The sequence below is a fragment of the Mastigoproctus giganteus genome, chromosome 9 (genome assembly GCF_048544385.1).
Source record: "Mastigoproctus giganteus isolate SK-2022 chromosome 9, ASM4854438v1, whole genome shotgun sequence".
Classification (NCBI taxonomy): Eukaryota; Metazoa; Arthropoda; class Arachnida; order Uropygi; family Thelyphonidae; genus Mastigoproctus; species Mastigoproctus giganteus.
The window spans coordinates 157,153,009-157,172,905 of NC_143583.1; the positions used below are offsets into that span (position 1 = coordinate 157,153,009).

Here is a 19,897-nt window from a genome sequence, read left to right on the forward strand (position 1 = left end):
TCAAAATTCATTTTCATAATTAAAGAATTAGAACTAAGAAAAGTGAATTAAAAAATATACCTCAAAGACTACATCCACATGGATTTTGCATATCCTGTTTCTTTATGATGAACTGCTGCTGAAATTTCTAAGCATCATTGTACACACATAATTGCAAAAGCTTGGGTTGTGTACACCCAGCCTGGGTTGTGAACATACACAGCAAAGGGCAAACTAAATTTGCTAGAAAATTCATTATTCGTTGCTGTGTGACAGATGAAAGAGTTTCCAGGAGAAAAAAAAAATCATGTTTGGGCAAGGAAAAACAAATTCTTTCTCACTCTCTCACAGGAAAATCTTTGACAAAAGAGATTAGATCTCACATTGTACAGCAAATCAGCGGAGATGGGGAAAATCCCTGGGGCCGTTAGACACAAAACACTGAACAGCAAATCACAAGCTGCCTTGGTATTGCACCTACACTTATAAAAAAAGCACTGCTCCCCCAAAGGAGAAGTACATAGAGGTAGTTCTTGACTTTACGAGTTAATTCATTCCTAGCGCACGCTCGTAAAGCGGGAATTCATATCCTATAGATGTAATGTTAAATAAAGGTCAACAAAACAATAGTTTATGCTTAAACAATGATTTATTTATCCAAGGAAATGAAAACCGCCTCAAAAAATCAAATTATAATAATAAAGAAATTATTTATGTCATAGAAATGTTAAAGAATGCTTATTCTTCCTCATCATCAGTCAATGATGATGAAGAATAATAAGGTCATGTTTGCTTATGATCTCATATTTTGTTTCCAATGTTATTACTCTTTGCTGTTTCTTTTTTTTTAACATCATTTTATGTAGTATTACTTAGTTTTGGCACACTGTACAGTATAAATAAGGGGGATAAATGTGAAATAAGACAAGACAGCAAAAATACAAAGCAACACAACCACTCTTTGTAACATCAGCATGGTAACTGCTTTATGTTATGAGTCAGTGAGATGGTCTCATCTTCCTGAACAAATGAACATACAGTAGTACGTGTAGCTATACAATCTTAAGTAGTACTCTAGTATTGTATAGCTATGCGTGTGGCTTGAAATGCAGTATTTATGAATGTTTAGCATTTATTTATTGCAATTAATGTTAAAATTTTCGATTTTGTTGATACTTGAAATAAAGAACTTGTAAAGCGGGAACTGCCTGTATTGCTATTTGAAATGCGAGCAATATGGCAATGCTTTATATGCCTGAAATTTTGGTTCTAAATTTACTTGTTTTAAACTTTTAATACCATCTGGTATCTCTTATATCACTGAATATTTTGGTACTTGGTTGTCCTTCACTAACTGTGCTGAATAACACAAGAAAGTGACAATAATCACAGAAAGGTCAATGGGAAAAACATGCATTTTAAATAAGTAGCAGCATAAATCCCCTTCGGCAGTAGTGTCCTTTAGATGCCTCATCTTATATTCTGTAACAAGTTACCAAGTCACGGGCACAATACTGAGGCAAACTAAGCATTGCACATGCACCTCATATAAAACATGGAGATTTTGCAACTTGCTCTGTAATAACATTCCATAACCAATTTAGTTATCTTTTTGCTATGTATACAATTAAGACTTTTGCTCTACATTTACTTGAGGTTTAAGAGTTATAAAAGACATAATGACAGGATATTACACAATATCAACAGAATCAATGCCATTATAAAGATATTTAAAGGTCTAGAAGGTTTGTTAAAAACAAAAACTTGTTAAAAACAACAGTGGGTATACTTTGCATATTTTATTCACTAATCAAATTGGAAAACTTTCTAAAATTATTCTTAATTCTGACATTGGACAATAAGATTAAAAACATCATTAGAAATAATCCCAGGGCAGCAAAAAAAATGTGGGGGGGGGACAAACTATGGGAAATTACGTATCATAGGAACAGTTGGAAAATTACCATAGGAAAAATATGCATATATGTGCACATAACATTTTTTTTGATGAACCAGAATTATAGATGATTGTTTACACCTATACTTTTCCAACTAAAAAAGGGGGGGGGGGGGAAATGATGCAGATCAAGTGTGAATATATAACTACTAACTTTCAAGAAGATAAAAATTAGGCATGTGTAAGGAAGAGGAAAACAGGAGATTTTTGGGACAAAATGGGTGAAAAACATTGGATAATAAGATCAAAAAACATCATTAGAAATAATTTCAGGGTAGCAAAGCATATGGGGAGGAACAAACTATGAGAAATTAACATAAGATGGAAGAATACTCTGACTCAGACCTTGAGTCATTAATGAAGACAGGCATGAGTCAGAGTCAGCTTGGTGGATAGCACATAGTTGTTGGTAGACAGAATATGGAGTCGGGGTCTTTCCCCACTTATTAATAGAGAAGTTGCATGGTGGTGTATGCTGGTTGGTTGGTTGGGTTTTATTGGTGCATTAGCAACTAAGGCTATAATGTGCCATGGTGTATGCAGGATAGAAGTAGTTGCCTTGGTGACTGTGCAACACTGTCTATTGTGATGTAATGCCAGACAAGCTGTACTTGCTACCTAGGAGTCTAAAACGCTGATGGAACTGATATTCGGGTGACACTCAAGTCAAGTGGACCCAATTTCGGCGAAGTCCGGACGGTCTGTGGCAGCCAAATCCTCTGCTTGCACCTTGTTAGTAATCCTGGATATAACCTCCATGCACAAGTACATGGTGGGTGACCACCCAGGTGTGAACCAACGTAAGCAGGGGTCGAGGTGTGGCACCCACACCACATGGAGGAACGTCGCCCCTCCATGTTACCAGGCAGTAATAGGTGGTAGATGACTCTCATCAACCGGTGCAATACCACTACTTTGCTTATTGGAGGCTTGAAGTGGTGGAACCCATGTTTAGTCTCTAGAGCTAAATTCCGGTCAACCCTTCCCTATCTCTTCCATCATGCAGTATGATTGATGACTTTTGAGGTTATGATGAACATCGTGGTGAGATCCAACATTCCTTACATTTCGAGAGTACAGCTCTAAAACGGTGTTTGCAGGCCAGCCGCTAGTTAGTACACCGGATCGAACCTATTGCTAACTCTCTAGGAGGCTTCCGGATCAGCTAGTGTATAATCTTGCTACCTCTACTCTGCCATATAGTGACTGGAGGGAGTCCGAGTAGTGTGTATGCGGGGAGCATTGTCAAGGCTATGTTATGTCAAGGATCTGGGTATATTCTTACCATGTGTACGCCATATCCAAAAATTTCATTACTTCATACAGCATGTCCCACCCTCTTTTTCTTACTATTGAATACACCATGAATTGTCAAACTAACAGAACAAGCTTATCTGCGAAAAGATCTAAACCTCTCAGGCACTTCCTAATTCATTTCACAAATATACGTGGTCTCAATTCTAATCTCAACGATGTCCATTTCCACTTGCAAGTCTGCCAAACCCCATGTACTTTTTCTGACAGAATCTAAGTTATCGATTGTTTCAACTACTGCTCATCTCAGATGCCCAAATTATTCGCTGTATGATTCCTTTCGCCTCAAAGGTGGTACTTGTGCACATGTCCGTTCTGATATTCCCTGTCAGAGACTTGCCAATTTGGAATCTCCTCTCTTTGATCTTCTCTGGCTTAAAATCTCTCTACCTCATTGTGTCAAATTCATCTGTTGTCTCTACCATTCTCCCAATTCCACTAATCACTTGGAGCTCTTTGACTTCCTCTCTTTGCAACTTGACTTTCTCCAGTCCAACTTTCCTAACAGTGAGGTAATTTTCCTTGGTGATTTTAATGTTCACAACTGCAGCTGGCTTCCATTTTCTAGTCACACACCGACCCAGCTGGTCAAGATGCTGAGGCTTTTGCGATTACTAATGACCTAGCACAGATTGTTCATTTACTTACAAGAATACCGAACAATTCTAATCATACAGCCAATACGCTTGATCTTTTTCTCACAAACAACCCTTCTAAGCACACGGTCGAAGTGAGAAGTCCTTTAGGCACTTCAGATCACAACTTGGTGATTGTCTCTTCTCCAATGGAACCTTTATCTCATGGCTATTCCCAACCTCTTGTTGTTTGGCATTACAAGAATGCAAAATGGGATGACCTGCGAGACTTCTCTTTTTCTTTTCCTTGGTCGGATTACTGTTTCAAAACTTCTGATGTCAACATTTGCTCAGATCGTGTCAGTGAAATTATTCTTGCAGGAATGGAATCCTTTATCCCACACTGCATTTTAAAATCTCATCCTTTATCTAAACCTTGGTTTTCCAATAAATGTGCTAAGGCTGTTCAAGAGAAGAATGCTGCATATCGTAATTGGCTTGTTTCTAATTCTCCAGTTTCATTGTCTGCCTACACCAAAGCTCGCAACAATTGTAAAGCAGTTATTAATCAGTCCAAACTTGAGTTTGAACAGGCTAAGAGTAGAAAACTTGCTTCTTGCCCTAATGGTAGCCGAGCATTCTGGTCTCTTGCCAAAGCTATTGGACGCAACTTTTGCCCATCTCTGCTCCCACCTCTTTCCAAACCAGATGGTTCTGTTGTCACTTCAGCCAAGGATAAAGCTGACCTGCTAGCATCCCATTTTTCTTCCAACTTGTGTATTAATGATCTTGGTAAAACACCTCCCACCATTCCCAACATGGTCCATTCAATGCCTCCTGTGGTCTTCCGTCAAAAGGATGTAATAAGGATTTTGACGAATCTTAATGCTAAGAAAGCTCCAGTTCTCAATGGTGTTTCTCCACTTGTTCTCAAAACCTGTGCTCCTGAACTTACTCCAATTCTTTGCCGCATTTTTCACTTTCTTATTCCAAAGGTGTTTTTCCTTCTGCTTGGAAATTTCCTCATATCCAGCCAGTTACTAAAAAGGGTGACAAATCCCTCTCATCCAATTATCGTCCCATTGCAATTACTTCTACTCTTTCTAAAGTAATGGAGAAATCAATAAACCGCCAGCTCTTAAACCACCTAGAAACCTTCCATCTGATCAACGATCACCAGTATGGATTCCGTCAGTGTCGATCCACTGGTGATATACTGGCTTATGTTACCCATTTGTGGACTAATTCAATGGAAAGGTTCAGTGAAACACAAGTAGTTGCTCTTGACATCTCAAAGGCTTTCGACTGTGTTTGGCATAAAGGTCTTCTAAACAAGCTTCCATCTTATGGTTTGCCAACTGTTTTTAGTAATTGATTATCCAGTTTTCTCTCTGATCGCTCACTGAGGGTGATGGTAGATGGCTCTCTGTCTTCTAACTTCTCCACTAATGCCAGTGTCCCCCAAGGTTCAGTTCTTTCCCCCACTCTTTTCCTCTTGTATATTAATGACCTTCTTCCATTTACTGGAAATCCTATCCATAGTTTTGCCGATGATAGCACATTGCATTCCACTTTTCATTTTGAGAAACCTTGTCCTGCTCAACCAGCTTCAATTTCTCAAAAATCTGCTACCAATTCCTTAAACGCCAATCTTCAAGTATTTCTCCTTCTTCTAAAACTCAGTCTTGTCTTATATCTCGCAAAAAGGATTCTTCTGCTCCTATGCTTATCTTTAGTGACACTCCGATTTCTAGGCAAGAAGATATCTCTCTTTTGCGGATTACCGACTTCTAATTTCTCTTGGCACAAGCACATTACAAATATTGCTTCCTCTTCATCTAAAAAACTTGGTTTTCTCTTTCGCTCTCGGCATTACTTTTCTTCCAAACAGCTGCTCACTCTGTATAAATAACAAATCTGCCCTGCCATGGAATATTGTTCCCACAACTGGGGCGGTTGATTCTTGATTCCATTCAGAAGAGGGCAGTTAGGTTAATTAATGATTCATCTCTAACAGAGTCTCTCCACTCGCTGTCTTATAGACGTACTGTTTCTGCTGCATGCCTCTTCTCCAGATACTTCCATGGCACTGTTCTTCTGAATTGGCTTCTATAATTCCCACTCTCTCTTTCAAAACAGTCTGAACACGTGCCGCCACCAGCCAACATCCATTTACTGTCCAACTTTAAATTCACAGAACCAACTTTTTATCTTCCTCATTAATTCATTCAACTGCCGTTTTCTGGAACAACCTTCCTTCATACGTATTTCCTGAAAACTACAGTCTACGGAAGTTCAAGTCTAATGTCGCAAATATCTTCTTTCTTCTTCTCAACCTCCACCCAAGCAGGGTACTAAGTACTATAGGGTCTAATACCTCTCGTGTTTGGGGTTTACATAAAAAAAAAAAAAAAAAGCTCTCTGAGCAGCTCTTGCACACTAACACAAAAGGGATGAGTGACAGTTTGATGAGTGTTTTTTCACTGACAAAAGATTTTCCCATTATGGCTCAAAAAAAGAGGTTAGGTTATGTTAGGTTAGTCTAACCTAACCTAACCTAACCATGAAATGGTCATCAGGGATTTCAGTTTGAAAGCATACTGTAGAGACAACTGTTCCACAAAGCTATAATAATGGCTCATTTTCTTTGGCATTGAAGCTCTGGACAGGAGATGTTCGAAATGTTCCAGAGGCAACATAAATTGCCTTATGGTGGATGCAATCCAGCCATCGGAGTGTCTAGTAGATGCATATACCTGGGTCCAGTAATCTAACTTAGATTGCAAAAGTGCATGACAAAGACACAATAAAGTGCATTGGTTAGCACCCCAAAAATAAGATGATATTGCACACAGGATATTTAAGTCACTTGTGCACTATGCATATATTTGATGGATGTTTTGTAGAAAGGTCAAATTTTTATCAAAGGCAAGCCCCAAAAATCTAGTCTCAAGTACTACTGGAATGGCATTTTGTCAAAGTCTTAATTTAGATTCAGGGTGAAGATCGTGTACCCAAACGGTCTTCTGCAAGGAGAACCTGAAGCCATTATTCATTAACGATGAGTTCATATGATCATGTTGCAGTTGTCTCTCAATTACCCTCATGTTGCAGGAATGAGGGAATATACTAAAATCTCTCAACAAAGATTTTAGTTTACAGTTAGAAGTTATTTTGTTATGGAATTCACTGATGACAAAAAGTGCAATACTTAAAACTGATCCTTGGGGTACTACCTCCTCTTGGAAAAAGGGCCAAGAGAAGGTAGATCTTACACATACTTGGAAAGAACGATGGGATAAAAAATTTCTAATAACAGCTGGAAAATGACCCAAGGCCAATGCTATAAAAGTCTTTTAAAATTTCAACTCTCCAAAGTTGTGTCATATGCTTTTTTCACATCAAAGAACATGGACACCATTTGAGTTCCAATGAAACGCCTCCCAGCTACATTCTGAGCATGGGTAGGTTTGTTTATATTCAAGGGTTTTTGAATTTCCTTTTCTTCTTTCCACCTCTGGCAAGCTTGTGAGGAGCAGGGTGCTCTCCTTGACACTTAATGCAGGTGTATTTGTAGCTGAAAATGTAGCTTCATGGTCCTTTGCAGCACATTAAGTGCATGTAAGGGCTCCATAATGACCATTTGCGAGTGTCCATATTTTGGGCACTTGAAGTACCTTAAAGGATTTGGAACATATGTTGTTGTTATTTGGTTTTTAGGAGCATTAGCAACTCAGGCCATATTGCTCCGAGAATGTGGTGGTGGTGGTCACGGGCTCGAACCCCGGTCTAATCAAGAAGTGCGTGCTACGCACTGCTGCTCCTGCCCACGTGGCTACGGAGGCGCCGATTTGGAACATATAGACACTGGACAAATAGCATAGCCAGTTTTGATCTCATTAGGAGACACTGGTGAATTAAATAGGCACCATCATCCTGGTGAATTAAACACTAGGATGATGTTTCTAGTGGGAACAAGTTTCCCCAATCCTACGCATGAATATTTGTTTCGCAAATGTCACTCCTTGAGGTTTTAATTCAGAACAGGTTTCCTCTTCAGACACTTCAAGGAGATTCCATTCTGCAATGATACCACGGAATGAGTTCATGTCTTGTGGGGTGTAACTGTGATTGGCACTACTGCTGCATGTGGCCCGAAGGGGCTGTTCCGAATGTGTGTCACTTCTGGTCTCTATAAGGATGTCGCTGGAGCGAAGCACACCAATTTTGGAGAGCCTATCAACTCTCCCAAACCCTTCTGGGTAAAGAAGGGTGAAATTTTTCCTATAGCTTTCTCACTTGTACAGTTTATTTTCAGGTAATGGGGTGTGGGATCTGATATAATTTCTGTTTTCTGTATTTTTTCTGAAGTGACAGCAGGATCAATTTCCAATTTTTCAGGGATCATGTTTGAGTCCTAGAAGAAATAATTTCATCAGAATTCATAGTCTTTTTATTTTTTTTTCAGCATGGGCTCCCCACCCACCATGGAGCCCAAATGGAGCGCCCACTACCTGACAAGCAATAAATGTGGGCAGGATTGATATGGTTGATCCTTGCAGGCAAACCCACTAGCCAATTGATCCTGGCCAACCTGTCCAGGACAACCCGTCTTGTTGAAGCAGGGTTCAAAGTGGCGTGTTTGAAGCAGGGTCCCCTTGATTTCCTTTTCAAGTTCCCACAGCTCACAGAGCATGGCAAACATGCCAGTTCCTATGATGTTAGCCTGGAACCTAGGCTGTGGATGTTGAATCCCAGTGATGCTAATCTGGAAGTCCAGCAGTGCCACTGGGAGGTCCCCTCACCATGTACAGGTATCCAAGTGGAAGAAGGGGGTGGGAGAAAGTGGAGAAAAACAGATTTTGCAAGACAATACAACTCTGTCACAGACTATGTAAATTCGAGTCAAAAAGACCAATTCTCCATCTGGAGTTGGCAGCTGTGTGAATACCACCACAATAAAGGAATATTAAAATTCACGTCGACACACTGATATTTAAATTTATAAGTTTTACTATTTTTGATGAATGAAATACATCAAGATAACAACTACACAGTTAAAATCCTTAACTTTTATTCCTGGCTGCAAGGTAACTAGAGTAACGGTAACTAGATATCTTGCTTTTACAGGATTGTCCAAGTTTTTATGCAAAGATATTTTCTTTAACTAAATATATGTAGTTAAAATAACATATAATTTTGTTAAATCAAAATGGTTAACATTATTATAATAGATAGCAATATGCTTATTCTACTATTACTATAATGCCACATTGTAATAATAAATCATTGTTAACTGTCTGCTTGCGCATACATTAATTACTGATATATTGTGTGTACAACAATGCTAGGTTAGTAAATAAATTTGATGAATTTGAGGTATTGCTCAAAACATCAAAGGCAGATATTGTTGGGATATCAGAGACGTGGTGTCACACAGATATAAGGAATGCAGAACTGGAATTTGGGGAGTACAACGTCTACAGAATGCATAGACAGGACAGGAAGGGTTATGCTATTAGTTAAGAAACACATAAAATCCAAGGAAGTGAAGCCAGTCGACATCGATGGACAGGGCAGTGTCGAGTCAGTTTGGTGTGACATAAGCATAGGTAAATCAAAATTGAGAGTAGGAGTGTGCTATAGGCCTAATGACTCTGATGAGTATAATAAGATACTGTACAGGGAAATAGAATGGGCCAGTAAATCAGAGAGTCTTATAATGGGGGATTTTAATTTCCCAGATATTGACTGGAATTTGTGGGTTGGTCACTCACACACTAGCAAGGCTTTTGTGGATTTATTGGATGATTGTTTTCTACACCAGCATGTTCGGGAGGCAACTAGAGGGAGTAATACTCTTGATCTGATTTTCAGTAGTGATTCTTCATGCATTAAGAATCTGCAGATAAAGGAACCACTACGTGGAAGTGATCACAGTGTGCTGAAGTGGGATTTACTCAAGGAGGTAACTACCATCAGAGGTAAAGGGAAGGGTTTTTGCTTTCGTAAAGGCGACTATGATGGTCTGAGACAGTATTTAAATTCTATACAGTGGGACCAACTGATGATGTTACCAACAGCAAATTCAAAATGGGAAGCATTCAAGGAACTAATCTTGGAAGCTACCAGGCTTTACATACCAACCAAGAAATATTGTTCAAGGTTCAGGCCTAAATGGTGTTTAGATGAACTAATGAGACATATGGCAGAGAAGAAAAATGCATGGCATACATACAAATTAATGGCTGACATGGAAGCCTATGATAGATATAAGTTGGTCTGTAACCAAGTCACAAAGGAGATTAGGCAGGCAAAGGCAGATTATGAGAAATCCTTGGCAAAGGATGCAAAGAAAAACAGAAAACAGTTCTTTACCTATTTAAACTCAAGAAGGAAAGGGATGAACCAGATTGGTCCGCTGGATGTTGATGGTTCAACAGTTGAGGATCCTGCTCAGGTGGCTAACAATCTAAACATGCATTTTGCATCTACATTCACACATGAGGAGTTATTCAGGAAGGGGAATGTCGTAGGTGAAGTAAACATTGGCAGTGAGCTAGATGATTTTCTAATAACTGAGAGGAAAGTGGAGGAGAAATTGTTGAGGATAAACATAAAAAAGGCACCCGGGGTGGATATGATCTATCCAGTTATATTAAAGGAGGCAGCAAAGGAAGTAAGCAAACCCCTAGCCATAATTATGAGAACTTCTTTGGAGTCAGGAGAGGTACCCATAGACTGGAGATGTGCAAATGTGACCCCAATTCACAAAGGAGGATCAAAGGCTGACACAAGTAATTATAGACTTGTTAGTTTAACTTCGGTTCCAGGAAAATTAATGGAGGCACTGGTTAAAGTAGCATGCAGGATCATCTAGACAAGAATTCAGTTATAGCTCAGACACAGAATGGTTTTTTTAAGGGCAGGTCTTGTCTGACCAATTTGATTGGATACTATGATGTAGTCACAAAAGAACTGGATGCAGGGAATAACTTTGATATTATATATTTGGATCTTAGAAAGGCTTTTGATACTGTTGCGCATGGAAGACTGCTGCACAAATTGGAGCAGTGTGGCATTGGAGGCAAATTGCTGCTATGGATAAAGGGATGGTTGAGTGGCAGAAGACAGAGAGTGGTAATCAATGGACACTGCTCAATGTGGACTAATGTTATTAGTGAAGTTTCTCAGGGTTCAGTGTTGGGTCCATTGTTGTTTTCTGTATTTATAAATGATATTGATGATGGTATATCAAGCTTAATGTCCAAGTTTGCAGACGATACAAAGGTTGGCAGGGTTGTTAAGGACACTACTGATGCTATGCTGCTGCAACAGGATCTGGAAAGGTTGAGCAGATGGGCTGAGAGGTGGCAAATGAAGTTTAACATTGACAAATGTAAAGTACTACATATGGGAAACAGTAACCCCAGATCAACGTATCAACTCTGTAGTACTACGCTGACAGTGGTAGAGAATGAAAAGGATCTGGGGGTAATTGTGCAGGCAGATATGAAGTTCTCTGAGCAGTGCAGACAAGCTGCAAGAGTAGCTCATGGTGTCCTGTCAATGATATACAGGAATTTTTCTAGCATGGATAGGGATGTGATTATTCCATTGTATAAGGCATTGGTCAGGCCACACCTTGAGTACTGTATACAGGTCTGGAGGCCTCATTTCAAGAAGGATGTAGAGCTGCTGGAACGAGTACAGAGAAGGGCAACAAGATTAGTGAATGGAACAAAGGGTTGCTCTTACGAAGAAAGGCTTAAGTTTTGCAAATTACAGAGTCTGGAGACTAGGCATCGGGGAGGTGATTTTTTTTTTTTTTTTTTTTTTTTTGATTTGGTAGTTGTTGGCGCATCGGCTTCTGTGGCCATATTGCACCTCCCAAGGTTTTTGCAGTACTTTGATCCAAGCCCGAGGTGGGAATCGAACCCGCGACCTTTGGGTTGCCGGGCAGGTACTTTACCCACTCGGCTAGCCCGGTCGGCCTCGGGGAGGTGATCTGATAGAGGTGTATAAGGCTTTGAATGGCTTGAGCATGCTCAATGCCGATGGGATTCTTCCTCTTGCTCAGAATAATCGCCAGAGAGGGCATAAATTCAAATTGAGGAAGGACGGATGTCGGATAGATGTGCGGAAATTTGCCTTTAGCCAGCGGGCAGTCGGTTTGTGGAATAGACTTCCATCACTTGTTGTTGTTGAAGTTGATAGCCTAAACAAATTTAAGGCTCAGCTGGACAGGTATTTCAAACAAATGGAGGGGTGAAATGGGAGTAGTGTGTGTGTTTTTTTTTTTTTTTTTTTTTTTTTTGGCTGATGCTGAATAAGCTTGCTTTCTTGCATCATATGCCTCTACTAATGCTAATGCTAATATTATTTAATCTTAATAAGAATTAAAATAAACTCTCACATCCAGGATAACAGTAAGGACAGGAAGCAAGAATGATCAATGCCCTCTCTTGAAACTGAGGGGAGAATAATTTCCTTCCATTATAAATAAATTTCCTGTTTATATACTCTACAATGACCATATAGGACCAAAGGAGTTTACAAGGCAGACTATAAAAATATCATCCTATTTTGAATTATGTTTATTTAAAACTGTGGCATATAATTCTATATTTGCATGTCAATCAAATTAGCAGTTCCACATCACAGTGGAACTACCTATTTGAATTACCTGAAAACAGCACAAAAATTAAATTTGTTTTTTTTTATTGATGTTAAGACACTGGACTGATTACATAATGATAAGTCTGATTACATGAATACAAAGTCAAACTCAAATGAAGGCTCCACGTTTGTACTGTCACACCTGCATTAACATATACCCCTCCCCAATAAAGTGCCTGAATATCCCTATTTTAAGAGCCTGAATCAGTACATAAGGAAGGCATAAAACCACACAAGTTAGTTGTTCTATTTTCATGACACATGAGCCAAGCTGACTAACTGAAGGGAAGGGGGGCCAGATGACACACTTGTTAATTTGTGCAAACTGATTCCAGCCAGAACCACTCAGTCAACTATCAATGATGTTATCATGAAACAGAAATGTGACAATACCACTACCATACAGCAATACATAAGGAGACTATGGAAGTCACTCCCACAAATGGAGGACCAGAGCATACTCTGACAACCTTCGCCAGACATTCCAGCAAAACCTCAACTACAAGTTTAAGGGATCGAGAGAGAGAGAGAGAGAGAGAGAGAGAGAGAGAGAGAGAGAGAGAGAGAGAGAGAGAGAGAGAGAGAGAGAGAGGTCTATATGAACACACTATATACAGAGCTGCACATCTTCAGTTTTCAATGGAGAGCAGCAGCATATAAGCCAAACACTACCAACTGCAATTAGCAGCCTTGCATGGTGCAATGAAAGAGCTGCAATTGGTCAACAAACCAGTGGAAATCACTTCTATGGATTGATAAATCTTGCTAGACCCTATTCCAATCATGGGTGGGTGGGTGTGTGTGTGGGGGGGAATGCCTGGAGAACATCCGTTGCCAGGGTTTGTTTTGTCAACAGTGAAGTTCTCCCCGTGCATTCTAACACCTATGTTAATATGTTTGGCAATTTCATGGCCCCCATGACGAGGAAGTCCTTTGGTGCAGAGCCAACTTTGTTTCAACTGGATAATAATGCTATACTGTCACTGAAACGTTGGGTGAGGGCTAGGCTAACATATTCCACATCAGTACCTTAACTGATTACTGTTATGCAGAAGAAATGGAGGACTACAGCCACTACAGTCCACTGTTTATCTTTGGAATGTTTATTCTCCTTTGGGCTATGACATACCTCACCCTAAGGAGGGTGGAATGCACTGTGAACTGCTATTGCTTTCCCACTATGCTTGTTCAATGTCTTCAATACTCCCATGCATAGCAAGATGATGAATAGTACTCAAATATATGTAGCTTTTATTTGTTGGTGTAGATAGGCAAAACATGTTCTGAAGTGAAAATCAGAGTAATTGCATACTACTTAAACTGCACTAGCAACATAATGAAGCTAACCTCCATACTACTAGCAGAGCACTGAGACCTCTGCCTAAAGACTGATGGAGTTCACAAGCAGTGGCAGAAAGAATAAATGTAATACTGCTGGCAATTTATTTCGTATTCACTATGTTGAACCATTATTTTTCAGCATGTCCCCATATTTTAACTGTATGAATATAAACTGGAGTTTTAAATACTCCTAAAAACTACATTTGAAAAAAAAAAAAACTACATTTGAAAACATAAATAGTAAGAAATATTTATAGTTATATAGTAAACTATTAAGAAATCCTCACCAAAGCAGAAACAGTGAAGTCTCTCTGATGCATTTTTTCTGTAAGCCAATCAACTTTCCGTCGTGTATTGCAGAATATAACTGCCTGTGTAATGGTTAATGTTTCATACAAATCACAGAGCGTATCCAATTTCCATTCCTGTAAAACACGACAGATCGACAGATGTTTAAATATTTGGAAAATCAAATTTAATAAGAATTGAATATACTGAATATTTATTTCTTGAGTAAAGACAATGCTAAATTATTTTATTTTGTTGAGAGAAAATATTGCAATATACAAAACTTTATGTAAATCAGTATTTTTGCTTTCAAATAATGAATATTAATGTAAACACAAATATTTTTTATTTTTTTGAAGGTTGCAGGCCACATATCTATAGAAGGGTTCCCATCATTTTCAGATTTACAGACCATCCAATAACCAGTAGAAAAACAGCAGAAAAGAACAGTGGTTGAAAGATAGATTTGGGAAGGAACAGTTTTTTAATCTGTGCACACTACGTGTTTTGTTTCCTGCTATTTAGTATTAGCAAAGGCACATGATGCAAGAAATATAACACATGATATAAGAAATATAGCTTATATAGCATCAGCCAAAAAAAAAAAAAAAAACACACACACACCCTTCTCATTTCACCCATCCACTCGCTCCAAATATTTGTCTAGTTCTGCCTTAAGTCTATTTAAGCTATCAACTTCCAGATCATGGATATAGCTTAGCCTGATTTTTCAGCACTCACCTCATAGTAATCCGTTTAGTTGATTGAAAGTTTTGCCACGTGCATAGTGGTTAAGAGATTCTAATAACTTACGGGGATTATAAATTTAAAAACAAAGTTATGGACTTTAAAATTTTTCTAAGAAAGGAAAGTGTATCTTCCATTCTATGGTTGTCTAATTAAAATAAATTAAATGAAGTGAGATAAAAGCTAATAGCCGCGCATGAGCAACTTTCGAAATTGTCTTCAGTTAGCTGTAATTGGGAGGGGAGAGCGTGCGAGTGTGTTATATACAGGTTGGGATCCTGAAATGCATTTCGGTGCACGCGGAAACTTAATGTGCTAAATTCCAAATAGGGGAGAAGTTGGCGGGAATCTTTTTGTTTAATATGTTAAGTGATGTGTGGCGCTTAAACCACTCAATGACGAGGGCTTCGTTTTGAAGGATTTTATAACTGGAATTTAGTTTAACTATTGTGATCGCTGAATCGATGAGTGGGTTATGATTATAAGATTGAATATGTTGTGTTAGTTCTGTACTTGCTAAATTAGATTTGAAGCTATTAAAGTGGTAGTATGCACGTGTGTTAGAAATTTTTGATTTCCCGAATTTTCTTGTTGTACTGCCTATGTAATATGCTTGACAATCTGATTGGCATCTAATTAAATATATAATGTTATTATGATCTTGTGTCCCATACTCGTATGTTGTCTTTTCTACGGAAAGGTCTGTTTGTGCGACTATATTTGATAGCGTTGTATATCTGATTGCATAGAACTGCTTTTTTGATGTATAGAGGACAGTGTGAGTGGTAATGTAAGAATTTACCTGTATGTGTGTTCTTTCTGTATATTTTTGTGCCTAAAGATGTACCTATTTTGTATATAGTGAGGTTCAGAAAATTAATTTTATTATTGGTTTCTATAAGGTGCACTTTCCTTTCTTAGAAAAATTTTTAAAGCCCATAACTTAGTTTTCAAATTTATAATCCCCGTAAGTTATTAGAATCTCTTAACCACTATGCACGTGGTAAAACTTTCATACAACTAAGCAGATTACTATGAGGTGAGTGCTGAAAAATTAAGCTAAGCTATATCCACGATCTAGTCATTACATCACAGCACATAAGGACTCCTTAAAATATCATCAGTTATCAACTTCTATAACAACAGATGGAAGTTTGTTCCAGCAATCAACCACCCGCTGGCTAAAGGCAAACTTCCGCACATTTACCCTACAACTGCCTTTCCTCAATTTGAATTTATGCCCCCTCAGACGATAATTCTGAGCAAGAGAGAGAATCTGATCAGCACTGAGCATGCTCAAACCATTCAGGGCTTTATACAACTCAATCAGATCACCTTGCAGGTGCCTAGTATCCAGACACTAATTTGCAAAACTTAAGCCTTTCTTCGTAAGAGCAACCCTTTGTTCCATTAACTAATCTTGTTGCCCTTCTCTGTACTCGTTCCAACAGCTCTACATCCTTCTTAAAATGAAGCCTCCAGACCTGTATACAGTACTTAAGGTGTGGCCTGACCATTGCCTTATACAAGGGGATAATCACCTCCTTATCCCTGCTAGAAATATTCCTGTATATCATTGACAAGACACCATGAGCTACTCTTGCATACCGCCTGCACTGCTAAGAAAAATTTATATCTGCCTGCACAATTACTCCCAGGTCCTTTTCATTCTCTAACACTGTCAGTTTAGTTGATACGTTATTCTGGGGTTACTGCTTCTCTTATGCAGTACTTTACATTTGTCAATGTTAAACTGTTGCCACCTGCTCAACTTTTCTAGATCCTGTTTCAGCAGCATGCTGTCATTAGTGTCATTAACAACCCTACCAACTTTTGTATCGTCTGCAAACTTCGACATTAAGCCTCATATACCATCATCAATATCATTAATAAATATAGAAAAAAACAATGGACCCAACACTGAACCCTGAGGGACACCACTAATAACATTAGTTCACGATAAGCAGTGTCCATTGATTACCACTCAACCATCCCTTTATCCATAGCAGCAATTTGCCTCCAATGCCGCATTGCTCCAATTGGTGCAACAGTCTTCCATGTGCAACAGTATTAAAAGCCTTTCTAAGATCCAAATATATGATATCAAAGTTATTCCCTGCATCCAGTTCCTTTGTGACCACATCATAGTATCCAATCAAATTGATCAGACAAGACTTCCCATTAACAAACTCATGCTGTGTCCGAGCTATAACTGAAATCTTGTCTAGATGATCCTGCAATGCTTCTTTAACCAGCGCCTCCATTAGTTTCCCTGGAACACAAGTTAAACTAAAGGTCTGTAATTACCTGTCTCCCTTTGACCCTCCTTTTTGGATTGGGGTCACATTTGCACATCTCCAGTCCATGGGTACCTCCCCTGAGTCTAAGGAAGCTCTCGTAATTATGGCTAAGGGTTTGCTTACTTCCTTTGGTGCCTCCTTTAATATAACTGGATAGACTCCATCCATCCCAGGTGCCTTTCTTATGTTTATCTTCAACAATTTCTCCTGCAATTTTACTCTCAGTTATTACGAGATTATCTAGCTTACTGCCCGAGTTTAATACACCCATGGCATTCCCCTCCCTGAATAACTCCTCATGTGTGAATGTAGATGCAAAATATTCATTTAGTTTGTTAGCTACCTGAGCAGGATCATCAACAGTTGAACCATTGATATCAAGTGGACCAATCTGATTCATCCCCTTCTTTCTAGGGTTTACATAAAGAACTCTTTGCTGTTTTTCTTTGCATCCTTTGCCAAAGATTTCTCATAATCTGCCTTTGCCTGCCTAACCTCTTTTGTGACTTGGTTACAGACCAGCTTATATCTACCATAGGCTTCCATGTCACCTGTTAATTTATATGTATCCCATGCATTTTTCTTCTCTGCCATATGTCTAATTAGATCATCTGATATCCATTTAGGGTTAAATCTTGAACAATATTTCTTAGTTGGTATGAAAAGCCTAGTAGCTTCCAATATTAATTCTGTGAATGCTTCCCATTTTGAATTTGCTGTTGGCAACATCATCAGTTGGTCCCACCGTATAGAATTTAAATACTGTCTCAGACCACCGTAGTCAACTTTACAAAAGTAAAAACCCTTTCCTTTACCCCTGATGGTAGTTACCTCTTTGAGTAAATCCCACTTCGGCACACTGATCACTTCCACTTAGTGGTCCCTTTATTTGCAGATTCTTAATGCATGAAGAATCACTACTGATAATCAGATCAAGATTATTACTCCTGCTAGTTGCCTCTCGACCATGCTGCTGTAGAAAACAATCATCCAATAAATCCACAAAAGCTTTGCTAGTGTGTGTGTGTGTGTGTGTCTGTGTGTGACCAACCCACAAATTCTAGTCAATATCTTGAAAATTAAAATCCCCCATTATAAAACATTCTGATTTACCGGCCCACTCTATTTCTCTGTACAGTTGTTTATTATACTCATCAGAATCATTTGGCCTATAACAACGCTCCTACTCTCAATTTTGCTTTCCCAGTGCTTATGTTACACCAAACTGACTTTACTTCCTTGGATTTTGTGTTTCTTAACCAATAGCATAACCTCTCTTTCCTTCCTATCCTGTCTATCCTTCCTGTGTGCACATTGTACTCCCCAAATTCCAGTTCTGCATTCCTAAAAATATCTGTGTGACACCATGTCTCTGTTATCAGAACAATATCTGCCTTTGAAGTTTTGACCAACACCTCCAATTCATCAAATATATTTATCAAACACCTAGCATTGGTGCACACACAAGTATACATGCACTTGTTCCTATTCTTAGATATTCTAACACACAGCCCATTTATTTTCTTGTTCTGCAATGACTCAAGGCAGTCTCTGGAATCCCCTGCACCTTATTTTCCAGGCTGCTGCTCATTTCAATAATAGCAGTGCAAGAATCACTTTCACCTCTGCCAGCGGCTACTGTTAATCTAGTAGTACGTGTATCCCCCCCAAAGCTAGCAGTTTTCCAACCCACCTAATTCTGCCTCGATAGCATCAGCAAATATTTTTGCGCCTTTCTATTTAAGTGTATCCCAACCCTGTAGAAGCAGTCTCTCCTGTTAACAAGCACAGACCAGCCTGAGAAAAATTCTACCCCATGAGCCTTGCACAATCTCTCCTTCCCCGAATTGATCGACAAGGCTCTCATCATATACTCCCTCCTACGTGTCTGGGGAGAATTACAGACACTTTCAAATTCAACCCTAATTCACGGCTTTCCCCCCCCCCAACATTGACCTGTACTTGTTAAGTAATTCCGCTAGTCTCCTACTCATAATATCATTAGTGCCAACGTGTACAACAATATTACCTTTTGTGCCTTTAAAAGATGATATCTGCTCTACAACATCATCAACCTTTGACCCTGGCACACACCTGGTCCTGTTCCACCTATCCTTTTTGCACAATATGTTCCCCGTTTCCCCGACAATAGAGCCACAGACAACAACTAGTTCCTTTGGGACGAGCTATATTTACCACAATATTTCATAACAGAACCTTGACTTGAGGTCACATGTTGAAATATTTCCAAAGACTGATTTCATAACAAACTCAGCAAAAGTTTTGTCATCAGTGACAAACCTGCAAAATTCCTTATCATTCCATATTAATTTGAGCTATCAAATGGCAAATTATGTGATAGAGAAATATATTTTTCGCAATGTCTTTTGCACCACAACATGGCTAATGTTTCGAGATATTGCATCTCTGTCATCTCCAGAAAAATATAAAGATATTTATTGATGCAGTAATTTGTAATCTGCCTAGTTCAGTTAGATGGCAAGCTGCAACACTTAACATTTCAGACAGAAATATTAAAAGAATATTATACCACAATCAGTTCCATCCACAGAGAATCTGTGCCATGCGAGGAATCAGAATGTGACAAAATGAACTGCACACAGCACTATAGGCAGTTTTTGGAATTGAAAAATCGACACTCAAACATTTAAATAAACTGTATTGTCTGTGGGGCTTAGAGGGGAACATGCATTCTG

General features: G+C 38.9%; 1 protein-coding gene across 1 annotated transcript in view; it reads right to left on the bottom strand.

Annotated features, from left to right (window-relative positions):
* Positions 1-19,897, bottom strand: part of LOC150080837 (eukaryotic initiation factor 4A-I-like) — a 241,307-nt gene that overhangs the window by 54,731 nt on the left and 166,679 nt on the right. Inside the window, exon 8 of the mRNA XM_090381904.1 lies at positions 14,133-14,270. Coding sequence (XP_090238030.1) covers positions 14,133-14,270 — 138 coding nt within the window. The remainder of the gene's footprint in view (positions 1-14,132; positions 14,271-19,897) is intronic.